This window comes from Spermophilus citellus (assembly GCF_964194105.1).
Source record: "Spermophilus citellus genome assembly, chromosome: 1".
Classification (NCBI taxonomy): Eukaryota; Metazoa; Chordata; class Mammalia; order Rodentia; family Sciuridae; genus Spermophilus; species Spermophilus citellus.
The window spans coordinates 134566019-134584412 of record NC_138182.1 but is presented as its reverse complement, the minus strand read 5'-3'; the positions used below and the strand labels follow the sequence as shown (position 1 = coordinate 134584412).

The following is an 18394-nucleotide window of genomic DNA, read 5'->3' as shown; positions in this document are numbered from 1 at the left end:
CTCTGACACCTGCTGGAATGAGCAACAACCCTTAGCTCCTTGGATAAATAGAAGCCCTCCTGCCTCTGCCCCTTTGAGGGCAGTTACAGGCAAGCACTTAAAATACTGTGATCACTTACAGTAGATTAGAATTTTTTATTGGTGCCGTGTTGCCATAACAACATGAAGACAGCAGATGACTTAAGCAAGGCTTGCAAAGCAAAAGGCTGCTCATCTGGCAGTTAAAATGAATACAGTTCATTTCACAAGTTTCCCATATGGACTCTTAGTGTATGGTAATGAGGAGACCATATGGTGAGAGAAAATGCACTGAGAACAATTGGGTTCCACTAGCTGAGAGGGAAGTTGGGAGAGAAAACCCGGGTGAGAGATTCTGGTGTGCTTTCTGGGTTCAAGGTTTGGCTGGGGTTTGTTTGGGATGGTTGTTTTCCGTAGGGGTTTCGAGTTTCTTAATCCTGTTCCTTAATATGTCGGCTGTGCGAAATGACAAACATCTTGCAAATTTTGCAATATCATTCATCACGAACTGTCAGCAGTGTTTGCAAATCTGACTTGCAAGATCTTTTAAATGTGTTGTTCTTAAAAGGCAACAGTACCAAGTTTTTAGACAAAGTGCAGGAAAATTTAAGCACTTCTGACAAGCAGAAACATTAACAGTAATCATTTTTAAAACACTCGCATCTTTTGCCTGCATATTTAGCTGTAAATAATGCTAGAATGTATAAAAGCTTTAAAGTAAAACTGTAATAAATACTTTTTATTATGTTTCATAAAGGATAAAAAATGCTTCGAGTCCCATATCTGTGTTATCTCTGCATGGGGACATATAGAGATGGATAGCTCCCAGTCTCCTTACTACTAACCAAATTGGGGACCTGGGAGGACAGCTTGAGAAAGACTCTCCAGTCAATTCTGTACCATGTATGCTTCATAAAAGATGAATATAAATGCATTAGTTAGACACGGTGAGCTAAATTAGAAGGTCAGGCAGGGCTGGAAGGGCTGAAAAATCACACAACCAATGAGTATAATTACTCTTTTTTAAGTCTATTAAGTGGTGTTGTTCTATCAAGGCTCAGGGGTATAGGACATGAAGAACAAGATAAAGTAATGTGTATTTATTACTCCCACTGGATCAATTTACCAGATATTTTCAGCTCCATAAAGCAAAATACACAAATACAGCCTTTGTTACATTGTTCAAACTGCTTTATTTTCTCTAAAAGACGAACCAGTTCTTGGAGAAAAATATCTTTGACCTGGGTAGGTTCCCATGCCAGTCCCTCTCCATGGAGGGATGACAGAAACTGCCGAGACTCTAAATAGAATGGGAGGTAGGGCTGGGGAGGAAGAGGTGAGGGAAGCTAATCACCTCCAGGTGTAGATTATGGAATCTGAAGCAAAAATGGGAATTCAGTGTGGTGGGCAATTCCACAGAGGAGATCAGAGCAGCCAAGAGGTCTGGAGACTTGCTATTACATTGTCAAAGCCAGAGAGAGGACAAGCTAAGAGTCAGACCAGGTCCTTGGGCTCTTTGCATACATTTTCTCTTTGGCTCCTCAAAACAATGTTATGGGGCAGCTTTACAGAGGAGAAACTGAGGTTTGGGAGTTGCACGCATTTGCTTTCCAAAATCTGCAGCTGTCTGGCTCAAGAGCCCACTCTCTTGGCCTCTATGCTCTGCAAAAGCCTTGATAAAGCAATGCTAGGCTCAAAATAAGCATGAAGTAAACAAACCCAAGATTCCCAGCTAACACACGGAATGCTGGGTAATCTCGAGGTTCACTCTCATTGCCTGAGAGCTCAGGCTCAGAGACCACTTATGAGGACGGCTGGTCAACTGAACAGAGATGCCTCTGGCCTTCAAAACCCAGAGCTCCTTGCTCAACACTTCTGAATTGCATCACCGCAGCCATCAGCATCTCACAGTTTCGGATGGACCAATATCCCCATCCCCCTCACCTCTATATTGTAAGAAAAGTCAAACATGACCCCAAAGTCACATGCCAGGAACCAGAGAAGAAGGCAAGTCTGGGTGAAACAAAACAGAATGCCATGATTTGAAAACCTTAACCCGCCCTTCTCCATGTGCACATGAAAAAGGAAACCCAAAAAAACCCATCCAGGGTAAGCATGATTATAGTATTTTAAATATGTGTGTACAGCAACTATCGCTGATGGTGACTTTCGAAGACAAAATAATTTACAGAAAAGGTCTCCGCATGCTCCTGTTTCCTCATTTGGTAAATGGGGATGATGTCTGCTCTTCTATTTTTTTCTCAAAAGAGGGGCTCCAATAAAACAAAGCATGCCCGAGTTCTTTGAAAAAGCACAAGCCTGTATACAAAGGCATATTATTATAGAGAGCTGTCTGCTTGGTCTTTGGCGCAGTTTCATTTGACAGAATATGTGGGTGGTTGTATGAATCTAGCTTTGTCTATTCACAAACACATGGGTTTAATAAAGTGGAGTTTGTTTTTTAAGGTGTGTGGTCCATGGCTCACTGAAACACTCCTGTTTGACAAACACTGACCAGGATTCTGAGAAAGGCGGGGCCCATTTTTGTCCCCCTAACAATGGACAGTGGGAGTATAAATCTCCCAAGTCCACAGGAATACCTTGTGCTGGCTCCATCCGCCACTTCCTGACCCTGCCCTTGAACTCTTGCTCCACCTTTACATTTGGAGCCAAGAAGACAGCTTCTCTGCTCTGAGTCACACTGAGAGCTTCCTGGGGTAGGCTCTGGCCACAGTCCTTGCATGGTCAAGCGGCTAGATGCAAGCTGCGGAGTGTTTCCTTAACACACAAATCCATTGTGTCCTTGATTACTCTTCCCAAACCCAGGAAAAAAGGGCTGAGCACTTCACCATCAGGCCACCAGGGACGAAGTGTCATGTGCCTATGCTATTTGTCCAACATTTCTGAACATGATGTGCAACTATAAAAATGTTTTCAAAAGTAAGTACACAAAACTCAACCCCATATTCCTGTATCTCCTCTTTCCTTACTAAACTATCTATTTTTAAAAAAAAAAAAAATTCTTTCTGACTTCTTTAGAACTCAACCATTAAACCAGATTTGTCTCCTTTCAATACATTTTTTTTTTCAATACATATTTTTAGAGTGGCAACTATAGGGCCAATACTCTAATTGATAGGATGTGTGGGATTGCCTCTTTTTATCCTTATGAGATCCTATGAAGTTCGCATGATTATGATTACCATGTTTAGAGGAAGAAACTGAGGCACAGAAGATAAATCACAAAATAATCAACTGCTCAAAGAATTTAAGCTCCTGCTCTGCAGAGATTGGGTAGAAGAGCTCTCAGAAGCAAGAGTTCTACTTGACTGGCAAATAATCCTAGCTATTTTCTGTTGAGTGCTAAGTAAGTGCTTAAAATAATCTGACAAGGCAGGAGATCACACCATCCCCATTTGACAGGTGAGGAAATGAAGGCAAAGAAAGGTAAAAAAATTTAACCCTGGGTGCCTAGAAAGCAAGTAGCCAAGCTCTGAGTTCCACCTTGTCCAACATGACCCTGATGTTTATGCCCTCAGCTCTTCCAGAGGACCCAGATCAAATGCTAACCATGGAGTGAGGGTGTTTCCCAAATAAAAACAATGGAAAGAAACTGACATTGTGCCTTTGTCCCTGTTCAGCCACTATGACAGCCAAGGCACTGACCATTGGGTAGACAGATTATGTATGTTATTGTCCTACATTACCACCTCAGGAAATGCCTGGGAGCCATGTTCTTGCCAGACACAGGCACCTGAAGATAAACCTCTCCATGGAACATCTATGCTGTGGTAGGAGGCTGCCATTCGCTATTATGAGCAGACTAGTTAATTCAGGTGGAGAGGGAAGGGAGGGCCACTTTCATAGACAAAGATGTGAACATGTGGACACATCATATGATTCCTTCCCTGGGAGAAGCCCTTTCAAAAAGTTTTTACCCAAGTGAATAGCACTTTGGTAAAGTTCACCTTGGTAAACTTTGCCAGAAAGCTGAAGGCTGAGCCCAAAAGCTGAGTCCTTCTCCCCATGAGGTGGAGGTCGAAGACAAGACACTCTGCCAGTCTCCATCCTTCCAACTTTGGCCAGGTACACCTCTGCTCACCCTGCCCTCCCATGTCTGCACCTAGTTCTGAGGGGCAGGTGAATGCTGGTCAGGATCTGTTCTGACAGGTGGCTTTGCCTCCAAGTGCAGCCAGCATACGGGTAGGATAGGCAATGAGGATTTAGGAGCTTTACTGAACTAAAGAGCCAGCATCCTTGTTCCAAGAGTTTAACAAGGATACATTGACCAAGAAGTGCCACATTTCTAGAGTGATGGTGGCAAGCAAAGGGCTTCTCCACTCCTCCATCCAGTTTGATCTTTTTCACCTGTGTCACAAATGGGACTTCCCTGTGCCATCAGTACACAGTGAGGGGCAGCTCCACTAATTTTCCATTTCTTTAGCACTTAACTGTTGTCTCCTCTGAGTCCTTGCAGAACTTTACATTTTCATGAAATGTACCCATTCTTTTCATTCTGAGCAGTTGTATTTGTAAATCCCTCCCACACAAGGCCCAACTTCTCAGTACAGAAACAGGAATACCCCCAACTTTTGCAACAGGGACACAATTGTCAATAGAGGCCAATTCATTTTTTTCTGCATTGACAATAGCAACGTATCATGGTATGACATCTACTACTCTGTCTTGAACTTTTGCTGAATTTCTCACATCTTTGTGCTTTATTTCCCAAGTAGGCAAAATGCCACAGAGGGCAGGTTTTTTTGTCCAGCTTTAAGATCTCCCAACATTTTTTCTTTGGAGCTCTTTTACCCTCACTAGGAAGAACACAGATCCTCATGGTAAAAATTTGGTGTTGGTTTCTTTTGAGAAATAAGGTGATAGAGCATTTCTTCAGCCCAAAGTCTGGAACCAGGCTTGTGGGTGTGAATCATAGTTTAGCAATTTAAATGCTGCAGGATCTTGGGTAAACTTTCTTCCTTAAAATAGAAGTGAGAGGTAATAGTACCAACATCAGAGGGTTCTTGAGAGGATGAAAGGACATAATATATATTAAAATAAGCATATCATTGCATGGGCACATAGTGCTACATTTATCATTGTTTTCCTGTTAGCACCAAATCCACAAAGCACAAAAATATGAGCAAATAATCTATGAACTAATTTTAATCCTTGGGAGAGTTTTTGTTTGTTTGTTTGTTTGTTTATGCCACTCACTGGAATCCAACTTTTCAGAACCCATAACCCAAAGAGGAGGTTTCCTGACCTTTGGCAAGCGCTCAGGGTCACCAGGGTGCCGAGGAATGACCTTCTGTAACCTCTGGAAGCCGTAATCAATGGTGGGTTCATTGAGTGCTGCGGATAAAAAGTCACACCATTAGAACATTTTCAGGAAATAAAACAGAACATGATTTGCAACACAGATGGTGTGGAAATAACCGGAAAGTAAAAAATTTAATTGATACTCTTGAATTAAATCATATAACAATCAGATGGATGATCTTTGTGGAGCAATTTCCACCATCTACCTCTGTGGAGTGTCTTTCCCAAAAGAACACTTCTGCAGGTCTTGAACCCTGATCTGGCCAATTCTATACTCCTTCCATTATCATAAAGAGAAAGTAGGTGGTATTTGAGGTGAGGTTTTAGGATTGGTTCAGTTCAGAAGCTCAGGTCAATGACCTGTCTGGGGTTACTACACATTGTAAACAGCAGAATGAATAGCATCAGCCTGGCTGCACAATCTCTTACAGACCTCAGTTGGTACAGTATCTCAGCCCCTTCTGTGCACTAGGGGGTGGGTGGGGACACAAGGGTGTAGGAGAGTAGTGGGTCTTCTAAGACCCTTGATAGGGTCTGCGAAGGGAGAGATATGGAAGGAACATGCTCTTGCTTCCAAACCTTCACAACCAAAATGACAGGCCATTTGCCAGTATTGGAATTAACTTAAGAGTAGCTGAGATTCCAAGAACAATTCTTAGATTAAAAGAAGAGCAAACTGTAATAAGATTTGTAGACAACAGGCCCCTTTGTGCCCCTATTGACTACAGTCTCCTGAATTAAACACAATACAAAGTGAATCTGGCCTATTGTCTTCCAAATTCCTCACTGCATTGGGGACTACATTTGACCTATCTCATCTGAGAAGATAAAAAGATGGCAGTTCCGTCTCTTATTTCTACTCCTAGTACCCTCTAAGTAATGAGTGGGTAGGTTTTTAAAAATTTCTTTTTTTTTTTCAGTGAACCAAAGTATTCAACTGTATATTTTCTTCCTTACTGAATAAAAGGACTGTCTTTATAGTTCTGACATTTAGCTATACATTAAAAAACAAGTTAGCATATGCTTAAAATGCATTTCCATTAACCTAAATTTTAAGAGTAAGATTCCTACTACTACAACTTAAAAAAAATAAAAAAAAAAACTGTATTAAATTCAAATAGGTCCCAAGGCTAATGGAAGCAATTTGTATACCAACCCAAACTGACTGGCCCACTTTTCAAAATACAGGTATGATAATCTTGTGGTTTTAAAAGGACATTTAAATTGAAAGACTGTGAATTTAGTACATAATTATACCAATAGAACCCTTTAACTTGTCAACTTGTAAATCTAAAAGGCTATCAATCATTTCTAAAGAGGAAATAAACCTTAAAATTCCTTGATTGACAGTGCTTACTTTTTATGTAAGAAAAAAAAGAAGAAAAAAAAAAGGCTGCATAAAGTGGCCAGAAATCCATTTACAAAAGTACATTGTTTTACATAGGTGAGTAAAAAGCCAATAATTACACCTCCAAAAGACACATAAATCAGAGTAAGTACTTTTTCCTCACTTGTATATTTTAAGTTGGAGTGAACTTCAAATAACTTTTTATTAAAAAGATTTTTTCCCAGATGCAATGCTTATTGAAGTAGTTAATAGAGTTGCATTTTCATTTAGGATAATGTAATCATTTTTGCAAGTATGAGATTCAGCCAACCCTCCTCCCTCTCCAAACAGTAAACTTTCAACCTGTCTCTTGTGGAAATTAACTAAAATTACACCCAGGTGTAGCAAACCTCTCTCTACTAGTATAGGATTAAGGCACAATATTTATTATTCCTCCTATTTTATGAATTACTTTCTAAACCCTTGAGAAGAATCCTTTTTTTCAAATTAGACTTGTAGAGAAAAAGCCACAGAACTTGTTATGCGGGGAAGCTGTTACTCGTAAAAAACTGTAGTATTTAATCAAGAAATGCACAAGAGACAGGAACGAGCACCAAGGTTTAAGTTATTTATCATATCCATCCTCCACTCATAATGCTAATTGCCAACCCAAATGTTTTATCATAAATAACAGCTTTAGACAACGAAATGTATAATTTTAGTATCCAGAAAAACATAATTTAGCATCTTAAGAATTCCAATCTTGGCTTTATTTTTTCACCTTAAGCCACCAATAAAATTTGAATGGCTGACCCACTCCTTCTATCGTTTTCAAAATGAATTTCAATTGTGTCTAGAAGCTCGTGGCTGTTAATTGAAAGGCTGATCTATTGGGGGAAGGATGGGATTTTCTGCGTATAAGTCCACCTCACACAGAATGACTGGCACTTAGTATCAGCAATTAAAGGAATCAATTCAAATATCATATGGAACTAATAGCTGAATAGTTGAGGAGAGGCCATTCTGCTGGCACAAAGAGTAATTGAATTAGACATATTAAACTCATTATTCAAAGAAAAATAAGCATCTACTTTATGGAAGCATGCTAGAAAAGAGAAGATATTTTAAATAGCGAGACAAAGGCTTCTAATTTATTTCTCATGCCTTTATGATTTGCTTTCTGCTCATATTTTTAAGTATGTTGAAGAACTGCATTCAATTCCGATACTGAATATGACAATGGGATTGTCCCATGCTGCAGACAACACTAACACTAAAGATATTCGAGACAAAGCACAGTGTTCTCAATTCAAAGGAACCTGAAGATTTCTGTGATTGCATTGACTAGAGAAAATAATTAAACCAATTGCTGAGTGGGAGGGGCCAGCTAATAAAGGTTGTCACTCATTAAGAACACACACACACACACACACACACACACACACACACACACTACTCTCCCCCTGAAAATGATTAAATATCTTGGAAAGGGGATGGAATAAAATATGAGGCAGAACAGAACATGATGGAGTAGAATATGATGTAATAGAACATAATGCAACAGAATGGAATGGAATATTATATACAGTCCTCAGCATCATGGGAGAAAATATTATTTACTGCCATATAAGTATTGCTAGGTTAAAAAGTAAATTTCAGGGACATATATACGTTACGGTTACTTTGTTAATGAACATTCCACAGTGCCAGTGTGGAAACTGCTGAACATTAGTTGTTTTTAAGTAGTTTCTAAGTCCTGGGTCTCAAAGTGCTTTCCCTCCTCCTCTCTGTGCTGTGCATTTTCTGTTTTGCACAATGAACATATATTAGTTTTATAATCAGAAAAAAAAGGTTAAAAGCAAGAGATTGTTGCTGAGATGGAATTTGACCTGCTTGTATAAAGTAATGACATAAGAAACTGTGTCTTAAAAGGGGTCTGTATACCCTTTAATAACCTTGCATAGGTTATTACAGACCATAAGAAAAATAAGTAGTATACTCTTGGCCAGTTGTATAAATATGTGACTATTCATAAACTCTCTGAAACTCAGCAGAGGGTAATGGGGAGGAATCATAAAGAATGGTATATTTATTTCATCAGTGGACTAGTCGTACCTTAGGGACATACATCTACTCTGCAAGAATGTAATATAAAGTTAATTCTTCAACAAAGTGACCTCATTGTACTCAAGCACAGGGCTCCGGGGACCCCGTAGAAAGGGGATTAATCAATTTTTTTCCCTTCAAACTTTGGACAATTCCAAGAATCTGGTAGAGAAAGAAAGAACCTAATTGAGTGTAATTAACCACAAATAAAGAAGCATGAACATCTTAGGTTAAAAAAAAAACAGATGAAATTGTAAACTTCAAAAGCAGTGGAATAATCAAAACAGCTTGTGAGGCTGGTACTTTCAAACACTTCCTCCACCAGCTCTGGAGACGGTATCATCCTGAAGCAGTTTGAGATGAACAGAAGAAGGCAGGCTCAGAGGTTCTCAACAATCTTTTATACCAAATAGAAAAGACTTGATATTTAAATACTCAGAATACAATGGCACCAAGGCATGCATTTAAAACTCCCAAAGACACTGGATTATCCATTTATTCAATAATCACCTGTAGTACCTACTACTGTGCATTTGTGGGAACTAGCTGTTATGTGTCCCAACATCATAAGCCTTTAATTCAGCGGTAAAGCAACCCTAGGTTCAAACCCAGTATAAAAAGCCCTTAAAAGTGGCCTAATTCAACCTCAAAGGATGGCTGAAATACTTCCACTGCAGAGTTGGAGCCCAGAGCAGATGCCCAGCCAGGCTTCCTGTCCTGCTAGGAAGTCCACCCAAAAGTCCACCATCTTGTCTTCCTCAGCTATAATCTCTGCTTGTTCTTCTAACAAAGCTTCACTAGGTTTACATGAGATTTTAAGGGAACATGAATTTAAACAACGATCAAGCTATCTGGGAACCACAGACAATTGAATTCAAAATGTATTCCACTGACCCCTTCAAACTTATTCACTGGTAGATATTTACTGAATTAGCTTGGTAGGGTCTGAGAGAGCTGTTCTCAACATATGTGTGCAAGCCTTATACTTTTCTGCAAACACATTATAAGCAAGATCAGATGCTCCTCAACAGGAGAGCAAGCTTGCAGGGACAGATGCTTCAGCCAAGATTGAGGAGAGTTCACTGGGCTACAGCTTTATGCTATACTGGGATAGGGACAGTGCTAGGATGTATGTGCTACACTCCCAGGGTTGGCATCTAACTGCATCAAAGCTATTTCTTTTGGGAAAAAAAAAAGTTAATTAACTGGTTAAAAAAAAATCAAACCATTTCATCTGACTGCATTGGGACTGCTTATAACTGACTTTAGGTGCCTTCCAAAGCTCCTCATCTCAGAATTCCCTAAAGGAACCCAGTAACTTTCCACTCCGAACCAATCTCTGTTATGCCTTTCTCATAGGCTTTAACCCAGGTGCTGGCCAGAACAGAAAAGCTCTGATTATACAAAACTATTTCTACAATGTCCAAATGTTCATGCAGCATGAAATGCTATACGCAAAGAAAATTTAGATAACACAACTAGATTTAATGCCTAATGCCAATCATGAGATTACCAAATTCAATTTAAAACATCTAGTAATGAGTAAATTCTGACCCAATTTTCATGAGTCCTTTTTGGGTTTTAAAGAAAATTCACTTCGCAAACACGTCAAGTAAAGAAAATTCTTTAGGGGGGGATTTATTTGCAAATTAAAATCCTATAGTCAACACAGATACATTCTCAGTTATGAAAATTGATTTTGTCTGTTCAGAGCTTCCTTGTAAAGAAATCACTCCTCCCTTCTGTCCTCCTCAACTTCTTGAATACTTATTCTTGGAAACAATGGAAATAAGAAGCTGGAGAGCTAAGTTCCCAAACACCAGGAAAAAGTGCCCCGGGTCCCCTTCCAGCTCAAACTTGCAGAGTTCCCATTTTTATAGCTTAGCGACTCACTGTGGTGCTTTAACATATTTCTGGGGTTTTAATTTCCTTTTTTTAATGGTTGTGTGACATGATGTCATTCTGACTGGGAATAAAAAGAAATGCAGATATTAGGAAGGTAATATTTATATTCTATTGCCATTTAATGTCCAAACAAATATGCAGACTCCATGCCAAGTAATAAATAAAACCTCATAGCAGCGGCAATGATAAAACTAGCACCTGGGTCTCCAAGCTTCCCTGGTGACTACTCTATATTTGAACTAAAGGAGTAACAGCCGAGCATTCCCCTGCAAGGCAGATCCATTCTGGGCATGAGAGTTATTACATATGTGTTAGGCAGAGGCTTTGGGCTCCATAATGGCCCCATTTTTCCCCTCAGTCACTAAATTAACAACCAGAGGTAAACAATAAAACAGCAAGTTATCTTCACGAACCTATCTTTAAGACTTGACTTTAAAATATATAAACGGAAAAATCAAACCAGAAACATAAACAAGAGCCAGAAATATGGTTAACGAAGAAATCTGTTGCACTTCCAGCCATTTGGGTATCTCATTACTCATCTAGATGTTTTGTGCATGTGCAACACACCAGGTCGCCCCTTCTGTGGAAGGGGTACCCTCCCTAAGAAGCCTACACCCACATCTCTTGCAAGTGGAGCCCCTGCTTTCAGCATGAAATGCTGTTAGAGCCAGGGGGCCCCCCTCAGGAGCCCCCCAGACTCAGCAGAGCTTTAGGAGCAGGTTGATTGAATTTCAGAAAGCTGTGGACTTAGAGGAGAAGGGTGTCCAGAGGACATTAATATGAACAGAATTAACCAATATGGGAGCCAAAGGAAATTTCCAAGCTGCCTTTGAACGAGCCCTGACTTCTCACTTATAGTTCTCAGACCTCTTGATATGTGGCAACAACTTTGAGATTCAAAAATCAAGCAAAGGAGTAAAAACCTCCCTCTATATGCAGAATCAGAAATTATTAGTTGTGGGTGTGGCTAAGTCCTCCTTAGGAGGAGAGAAGCTGGGACAAGAGCAAAGCCAAACCACTAGCCTGGGACAACCACATGCCAGGGCTCTCAGAGACAGAAGAAGGACCCTGAGGACTGTATCGGAATGGAAGGACTTGTGTGTGTTAGGAAATAAATAACCCTTCAAGAAGCAAAAGCAATCACAAAAAAAAGAAAGAATGAGGAGTGACTTGCTTTTGTTTTGAAAAATGGAAATGTTCATTGTTTTCCTGAATCTATAAGCAATACATTCTTACTGTATAAAAAATTCAAAAAACAAAAAAGGGGAGGGAAGTTTCAAAATATCCCTACTTGTGTATAAGCACTATTTATATTTTAGTAAGTTATGTGAGCTCTCATATATTTTCTCAATACTGTTTTGGATAAATATAGATTATATGCATGTTTATGCCCACCTCATTTTTTTTAATTGGTTTTAGTACACTCTATTATATGAATGGCCAGTTACATAGCAAATTCCCTATTAATGGGAACCTATAATGTTTTTTTGCCCAAGTTTTCATGAACTTCAAAAGTGCTAAAATATAATAATTAACATTCAGAATAAATTCCTGAATAAAACGATATGCTCATTTCAACACTTTTTACACATAGATTTCTGAACTATCTTCCATAAAATTTATTCCAGTTTATACTTCAGTGGGTGACTTTTAAAGTTATCTGCAAAAGAAGACTTTTTTTTTTAAGATTCTGCACTTGAACTCAATTCTTCTCTAACTTATAAGGACCTCTGAAGACTTTTAGTGAATCTTAATGATCACAATGATTCCTTGTAGAGGTGTCATTTCAAATATATCCTGAGGTTATATATGACTCTTTCCCTAGTAATATCAAAGTGTTTTTTTAGACATTATCTCATGGATTCCTACAGTATACCCTTGACATAAATGTTAAAAATCACTACTTCTAATTCAAAGGTGTGAAACTGCGACACAGGATGTTGCACAGTTTTTTTTTTTCTTTTTTCTTTTTCTTCTTTACAGGACTTTTCTTACTATTCCAAACTTGACTCTTTTGAGTATTGATGAACCTCAATTTACAGAGTATGGACAAGTCCTCCTGTCAAAACAGTTAAATTGCTCCTTTTTCACTAAATATCTGTGAAACAAAATTCTAGCACTCACAGGAATCTTTACACCCAGAATCCTGACTCCATACTGATGGATAAGTTGATTGAGGTCTTGATTTCTTTACTTAAAACTCACCACATCAGCAAACACAAATGTTTCAGGGAAGCCACCCTGAAATTTTAAACTTGCCCCATAAAGCATCAAAAAACTTTGGTTTCTGTCTAATCAAGTCCTCCTTATATCTTATAAGGAGTTCTCAAAGGCTGATTTGTGTTTTGGGAAGAAGAGACACATAATGACATTACGATATGTTAAATCAAGTTATTTCATACCACAAACACTTGGTATTTTCTAGAAGGGTCTTGTTGAGAAGTTCTCAGCAAAAGTGGAGCATCCCCTCATCAACAGACCCCATTCTTACCCCGGAGGGTTACACTGTCTAAAACAGGAAGTAGGTGAGCTGTCAAGAATAAGGAGAAACTGCACTGCTCCCTAATAGCAATCAAGTTGAAGAGAAAAGTTGCCCCTGTTATTGACCAAAGTTTAAAACTAAAATTGAGTTCCTCAAGCAAACAGAAGTGCCATTCTCATGATTTTTTTTTTTTTTTTGGCCTCTCAATCTTTTTCATTTAAAATTTTTAAAAACATATTTGGATGGTTTTATGATTAGGTTTCAAAGCTAGATTCACTCTTTTACGGGAAAAAAGAAGGATGCTTTTCACCATGTAATAGATGATGGTGTTTAAGCATTGAAGGCAACATACTGTCTCTATTAACATTTAAGGATAAATCCATAATTTTCTTCCCTACTGACAGATCTTCAGATACAACAAGAGCAATATTACTTCTATAATTGTTCTGCAGATTTCTTCCCAAAGATCTTTGACAATAAGTGTTACCAAGGGGGTAGAATCACCCGACCTGTCTGATAAACATGTTTTCTTACCGTCCCACCCCAGCAAGGGCAGAGACACCATACTTTTATCATCCGGCGTGTGTTCAGAATGAGCTTAGAACAGCAATTGCCGGGAATAGGCAGGCGATAAACCGCATTGATTTAACACATCTTGTTTTCAATCATGCTTGGATTTTCTGAGCACGCATTTTTCCTGTACTCCAGCTTGTAGCTTTTATCTGACGAGCTGATCCCTTTTCACTGGAAAATGAAAAGGTCGCACAATAAGACACGGTTTACTGGAACTTGAACACGCACCAGGGAAAGTATTTTAGATAAATACTGTCAGACACAGTGGAGCAGAATTTCAACAACACAATTGCTAAACAACAATACTTATTACTCTCCTAGAGCAAGCCTAGCAGCAGCTCGGGCTCTCAGCGGGGGACGGCACCAAGTCAGGCGCCAAACCCGAATAACGCATCCCCAGGCCTCGCATGGAGCAAGCTCAGGGTTCCCGGCTGAGGTCTTACTGGTGATTGCTAATATCACGGTTTTATGAGACAACTCGAAAAACTACTCCCACTGTTCGCAGAATGGTTTCCTCTAAACCAGTGGACAGATTTCAGAAGAGTTGGATAATGAAGTTATGGCAGAGCTCTGCAGACCCTTAGATCAGGGAAGACAAAAAATCCCAAGAAGAGTGGAATAAAGGTGACTCCAAATAACCCACTAATCCCACTAAGAAGACAGAAAAGGGCCCGTAACTGGGCAATGTTAGAGGATTACATGATTATCCGGTGATGTTTTAAGAAAGTCAGGAGCCATGGAGAGGGCATACCCACCTTGCAGATAAGCCTAGAAGTTTCTGTCAGCCTACACACCAAATTAAATAGCATTTTGATGGGAAATACATGGAGTCAGGCTTCTTCTGTCTCCAGCTCACTACTGCTGGACATCATTATCCTAATATTTAGGCAGAAAGACTCCTCTACCTGAATAGTAAGAGTCTTTGCACTTTTTCTTTTCTTTTCTTTTTTTCTTTTTGGTACCAGGGATTGAACTCAGGGGCACTCAACCACATCCCCAGCCCTATTTTGTATTTTATTTAGAGACAGGCTCTCACTGAGTTGCTTAGTGCCTCGCTTTTGCTGAGGCTGGTTTTGAATTCACCATCGTCCTGCCTCAGTCTCCTGAGTTGCTGGGATTTTGGGCCCTTAACATGATGATTAGAGCTGTGCTCCTGTTGCACTCCCCAGAGTTTCTCTGCTTATGTCTGTTCTCAGCAATCCTTTCAATGCATCCCTAAGCTATATGAAATGCCAGCAGTTCCACTATTAGGTCTATATAGCTTCATAATTTATGACCTACACAACGTGGTAGCCATTAAAAAAGATGTTAAAAGAAAAATAATATAATAATATTTATAATTCATTTGAAAATAATCATAATCATTTACTGATGGCATGAGTGTCCCTTCTCAGCACCACACAACTTTGCTAACTTCAGAATCGACTGAACACGGCCACCATCATTTTCTACTTCATCTTAATTTGCACATGGCACTTGTTTGACCGAAGAAATGTCTGAAAACGCAGCTTTGCCAAGGTACAATGCCATCCAAAGGGTCACAGGGCAATGTAGTGTTGACCTCTGAACTGCCTGGAACTAGCAGTCTGTGCTGTAGCTGAGAGACTTAAAGTATCACTCTTTCCTTTGAATTTTAATATCCCCCAGCATCCTTTGAGCCTGCAAGGGTGCCAGGGTGCCGACGTTTAGGAAACATGGATCTGCTCAGAAGCACACAATTAATTGAATGCTAAGGTGCTCTTAGGATTTGCTGCATTTGTCCAGGTGTGACTTGTCTTATAATAATAGTGATTATGGCAGGAGCAGCTCATGCTTCCTAAGGGCTTACCAGGCACCTTACATGGATTAGCCTGTCTAACCTTCAAAACAATCCTTTCAGGAGGCACCATTATTATTCTCACTATACAGAGAAGGAAACTGAGGCCTGGAGGAGGAGTTAAGCATCCTGCCTAAATCATAGAACTAATGAATGAAAGCTCAAGGATTCAAACCTGGGCAGTTGACCTCTAGAGCTCTGCTTTTAATCTTTTTGGTAGAATAGCAACATAAGGGGCTGGGGATGTGGCTCAAGCGGTAGCGCGCTCGCCTGGCATGCGTGCGGCCCGGGTTCGATCCTCAGCACCACATACCAACAAAGATGTTGTGTCCGCCGAGAACTAAAAAATAAATATTAAAAATTCTCTCTCTCTCTCTCTCTCTCTCTCTCTCTCTCTCCCCCCCTCACTCTATTTAAAAAAAAAAAAAAAAAAGAATAGCAACATAAGGTCAACCAAAGGCCTCCAGAACCAGTCTCTAATTTTGGCCTCCCGGACCTTTCTAATACCCTTCTTGCTCCTTATACCCCTCTACCCACAATCTGTTTTAGTTCTTTTGTCTCAATTTTTGTCCCATAAACTCATGCCACCTACTCCCAGACCTCGTTTGACTTCCAGTTTTCAAAACCACAGTCTCCTTCCCTCTATCCAGATCCTTTTGGAGCAAGACACAACTACATTTGCATCCAGGCTACATCACAGACTAGCTATGTGCCTTCTGGGAAAGGCACTCACATTCTTTGAGTCTTCCTTATCTGCAGTGAGAAGATTTAATGTGGTGCTATTTGTACAGCGTTTAGCACATAATAAATACTCAATTGGGAAGTTCTTATTACTATAAATAGAATACTTGCCATGGGCTAGATATAGGAAAAGGAGTGGGGAACATAAGATTAATTAAGTATATTTACATATTCCTCACTCTCAAGGTACCCAGAGTCTAGAGGGGAAGAAAACAAACATAACCTAAAACAATGGAAAACTGTGACATAAGGATGCAGCATTCCAGAACACTGGGTGTGGATCACTTGTCCCGGGGCTCAGCCTTTCCTCCTTCCTTTACACTAACTTGAAAATATAGTTCAAAGAATTCTACCACCTCCGATTCTCAAATATTACCCTGAAATACAGCTCCATTGCACAAGAACACAACTCCTTTAAAACAATGTCAGTTCTATGAATAAATGGGAACAAATATAAGTAGGAGAGTAGGAAATACCTAATTTAGATGAGATAATGTATAACCTGGGATGTTATACATTGCATAATTGGTTAGACAGAACTGGATGCTTGCCATATACAAGAACCTGTGCTTAAGAAGATGCAGAGAAAGAAAAGTAAAACTCAGGTCCTGTGTCCCATGCCTCCCTGGTGCAGATGATTCAACTTGAAAAATCTCTTCTAGACACTATTGAAGAATGCATGATCCAGGAGGGAGGCAGGTCTACATTTGGTCACTCAAAAGATGCAAAACCATAGTGACACCATTGCATTCATAGTTCAGTGCACAGAAAGACAAAAAAATCATTCTCTGCAATGGAGTGAGGGAAATATTTAGCAAAGAGGTCACCTTAGAGCAAGATGTGTAAAGATAAATAGGAGTTTTCTACTGAACAGGGTAAGAAAAACATACCAGGCAAAGGAAATAGCAAGAACCCAGGCAGAAAGATATAAAAGGGTCTATTTAAATAGGCTAGATATTGAAGTTTGGGGAGAGTTTGTGTCGCATAGAGGATGTTGAAGATTAACCCTGAGTAATGCTGTTGGCCTTGAGTGTTTTGCAGAGAACTTTTTGGTAGCTATATAAATTCTCCACGTGCAGGAGTGGTACTGTATGAACAATATTTCAAAGAGCTAACCATTAGAGTCTAATGAGGGGTGGATTTTTAAGTCAACATTATGCAATAGTCCAAATAGCAGATGCAAGACGAGCTGATGCTGGAGTGGTCACAGAGGAAAAAGTAGAATGATTTCACATTTTAGAATAGAATTTCCATGACTTTAGTAATACAGGAGAGGTTAGAGGTTAGAATGGGGATGACGCTGATCTTTCCAGTTCATCTGAGTGGGTAGAGAGAGTGGCCATTTAGCAAGATAAAAAGCGCAGGAAGAAAACTAGAGAGAGAAGGAAAGAGACCATGAGTTCAATTTCAGACACGATGCACCTTAGATGCCAGCAGGATATCCAGGTAAAAATATTTAGCAGACAGAAGCTCAGGAAAAAGTCAAGGATGGAGTTGACCCTATGGATGGTGATAATGCTGAGATATGGATAATAGGGAAACCACTCCTATGAGAAGAGCATGGAGGGCAGGCAGCCCTTTGGGGAACATCAATAGGCAAAGAATGCTTAGAGAAACCTACAGAGAGAGAAAGGGGCGAAGGCAGGCCAGAAAGGTAGAAAAAAACACCAGAACAAAACAATGCCCTGAGATCATATGAGGAGCTTAAAAGGGGAGGAGACAACAGAAACATCTAGTGTAACTGTGGCCAATCAGGAGGGGCCTGAAGAGAAGCCACACAGCAGACCATTCCAAGGGCATAAGCATGCATGGCAAGCAGGGTTTTAGAAAATTCATGAGTATTTCAATCCTAAGGCTCTGGTTTTATTTCATCTCAGTAATTCTCAATACAAAAATCTGATCACAAGTAACTGGGGTTGGTCAATGTATTTGCTCAGATATAGTTTAGCTTATCACAAGAGACACAAGATACAGGAGAGGATGCTCAGTTCTGGGTGAGGGCCATCTCAGTCCTAAAGAAACTCCTGGAGTCCCCCAGACAGAAGCTTATGATGCTCACCTTGAACAGCTCTGCTGATGAGTCCAAAGTTCACCTTTAGAG

The 18394-nt window shown here is 39.8% G+C and overlaps 1 protein-coding gene across 8 annotated transcripts in view; it reads right to left on the bottom strand.

Moving 5' to 3' along the window:
- Positions 1-18394, bottom strand: part of EBF1 (EBF transcription factor 1) — a 396117-nt gene that overhangs the window by 36438 nt on the left and 341285 nt on the right. For all 8 annotated transcript variants that reach the window (XM_081303910.1, XM_081303909.1, XM_081303907.1 and 5 more), the window contains one exon: positions 5285-5373. In XM_081303910.1, the coding sequence (XP_081160036.1) occupies positions 5285-5373 (89 nt within the window). The remainder of the gene's footprint in view (positions 1-5284; positions 5374-18394) is intronic.